Consider the following 2,273-nt stretch of genomic DNA (forward strand, 5'->3'; position numbering starts at 1 on the left):
GATGACATCAATGTAATCTAATACAGTAAAAAAAAATGCAACTTTTGCAAATATATATAACTGCTTTGTCAACGTAATATTAGAAATTTTTTCAAGAACATTAACATATTTTGGCGATGACATCATCAATTTAACATATGCAAATGTGCACCCCTTGCAATAAAAGGTTTTGACACATCCGGTGATGACATTAATGTAATCATACACCGCAAATTGCAGCGTCAGCAAAATTGCAAGTTTCAATATGACCTTGTCAGCGTAATATAAGAAATTTATTAAAGGACATTAACATATTTTAGCGATGACATCATCATCAATGTAATATGATACAATACCTGCAAAAATGCAGCAATTGCAATTTCATTAAAGTATATCTGCTTTGTTAGCGTTATTTAAGAAATTTTTCAAGGATATGGTACGACATGTCACAACATGTTCGAGCGGTGATCATCAATGTAATGTCACGTGACCAAGTAAATGATATAAAAATAACAAGATTTAGGTGCACCGCGCTATTAGTCAATCTAACAGCATAAGTGACAACATGGAGGGAGATTTGAGTGAGCAAGCTACCCAACTTAATACAAGAGAAGAGTACGTCGCGTGGGAACAACGTTGCGACGAATTTATAGAATCTCTGAAGGAACAGAGTCGTATCAAACGCCCGCGATTATCGATTGGTAATAGACAATCAGTGATCGCATGTATCGCGCGGCTTGAAAGCTTGAAGGGTTCGGTGCGCGGACGATTCGTGCACGTAGGTGCAGGACATGGACTTCGATGGCGCACGATCGAAACGGCGTTCGAAAGCCGTATTCTAACGGGTGCGGTAATAAACTCCAATTACATCGAACTTCGGCGATTCCTCGAAGACGCGAGTGAAACTGTGCTCGAGCGTGTACAGTGTATCATGCAGAGATATGACTATAAAAATAAATATAGTATTTAACGGTGAATTTGTGGCTGGTGACAAACGCGCGAACAAGAGTATCGCCACCCGGAACTATGAACTATACCGATGTACCGATTTGCGTGAGTGGTACGTGACGCGCGTCGTCGAGCCTATCATAGCATCGTTGGAAGAGTTCCAGGAACGCGACAGCGGATGGGCATTGTCTCGTATACTACCATAAATTTGGCGGTGAACGCGAATAAACTAAATCCTCTGCGCGCTGGATGTCACATCAAACTCCCGCGAGAAATTATGCTAAAGAGAGCGGTTATCAACGTGCAATCCACAGATAATGCATGTTTCGCGTGGTCGGTGATTGCCGCTCTGCATCAAGGAAATGCGCATAGAACATCCTCGTATCCGCACTACTCATCGGTACTGAATCTCCAAGATATTCAGTTTCCGATGACATTGAGCCAAATTAAGAAATTTGAAGCTCTAAACGACATTTCCATCAACGTCTACGCCATCGAGAAGGGGATTGTGCCGATACGACTCACCGACCGAAAGAGGAGCAAGCACGTAAACCTCTTGTACGTGGAGGACGATAGCGCGGGACACTTTGCGCTCATCAAAGATTTATCTCGATTAGTCAGCTCACAAATCAATAGATATGGACACAGGAAATATTTCTGCGATAGGTAAGTAATAATAATAATAAAAATAATGATAATGATAATGATGATAATAATAATACTAATAATAATAATAATTGTTTCCAGATGCCTCCACTACTTTGACTCGAGCGCAAAACTGGAGATACATACTGAGGACTGTGGGAAACTAAATGATTGTGCGATAAGGCTGCCGAGCGAGGACGACAAGTGGTTGAGCTTCCACAACCACTGCAGGAAAGAGCGCGTCCCGTTCGTAGTCTACGCAGATCTTGAGCGTTGAAGAAAACAGATAAGGACAATCCAACATCAGCTACATACACGTACCAACATCACAACGTCTTCAGTATCGGGTATTACGTGCATTGCTCCTACGACAGCTCACTGTCAGATTATCGGTTTCACGACAAAAACTGTATAGCGTGGTTCGCGGAAGAAATTAGACAGTTAGCACATACTGTACAATCAACAATTTCAGCCAATGTTCCCATGGCAGATTTCACGCGTGACGACTGGGAAAAATTTAACAGCGCCTCATACTGTCACGTGTGCGAGAAACCGTTTACACCTGACGATACGCGGGTACGCGAACACTGCCATTTCACCGGGCGATACAGAGGCCCCGCGCACTCAAATTGCAATCTAAATTATAAGGATTCGCGTTGCATACCTGTAGTCTTTCATAACTTATCCGGTTACGACGCTCA

General features: G+C 42.5%; 1 protein-coding gene across 1 annotated transcript; it reads left to right on the forward strand.

The window, feature by feature from the left end:
* The first annotated feature begins 1,105 nt into the window (after positions 1-1,105).
* LOC108768705 (uncharacterized) lies at positions 1,106-1,849 on the forward strand. The gene is made up of 3 exons (XM_018519241.1): positions 1,106-1,327; positions 1,463-1,593; positions 1,675-1,849. The coding sequence occupies exons 1-3, from the start codon at positions 1,106-1,108 to the stop codon at positions 1,847-1,849; spliced, it is 528 nt and encodes a 175-aa protein (XP_018374743.1).
* The last annotated feature ends 424 nt before the right edge of the window (positions 1,850-2,273 follow it).

Source organism: Trachymyrmex cornetzi, unplaced genomic scaffold, assembly GCF_001594075.2.
Source record: "Trachymyrmex cornetzi isolate Tcor2-1 unplaced genomic scaffold, Tcor1.1 scaffold825, whole genome shotgun sequence".
Classification (NCBI taxonomy): domain Eukaryota; kingdom Metazoa; phylum Arthropoda; class Insecta; order Hymenoptera; family Formicidae; genus Trachymyrmex; species Trachymyrmex cornetzi.

Excerpts from the sequence above, each read along its gene's own strand:
- LOC108768705 (XM_018519241.1), top strand. The coding sequence starts at position 1,106 with ATGGGCATTGTCTCGTATACTACCATAAATTTGGCGGTGAACGCGAAT. Across the intron at positions 1,328-1,462 it reads CGTATCCGCACTACTCATCG|AGGAGCAAGCACGTAAACCT; the intron begins GTACTGAATCTC and ends ACCGACCGAAAG. Across the intron at positions 1,594-1,674 it reads AGGAAATATTTCTGCGATAG|ATGCCTCCACTACTTTGACT; the intron begins GTAAGTAATAAT and ends AATTGTTTCCAG.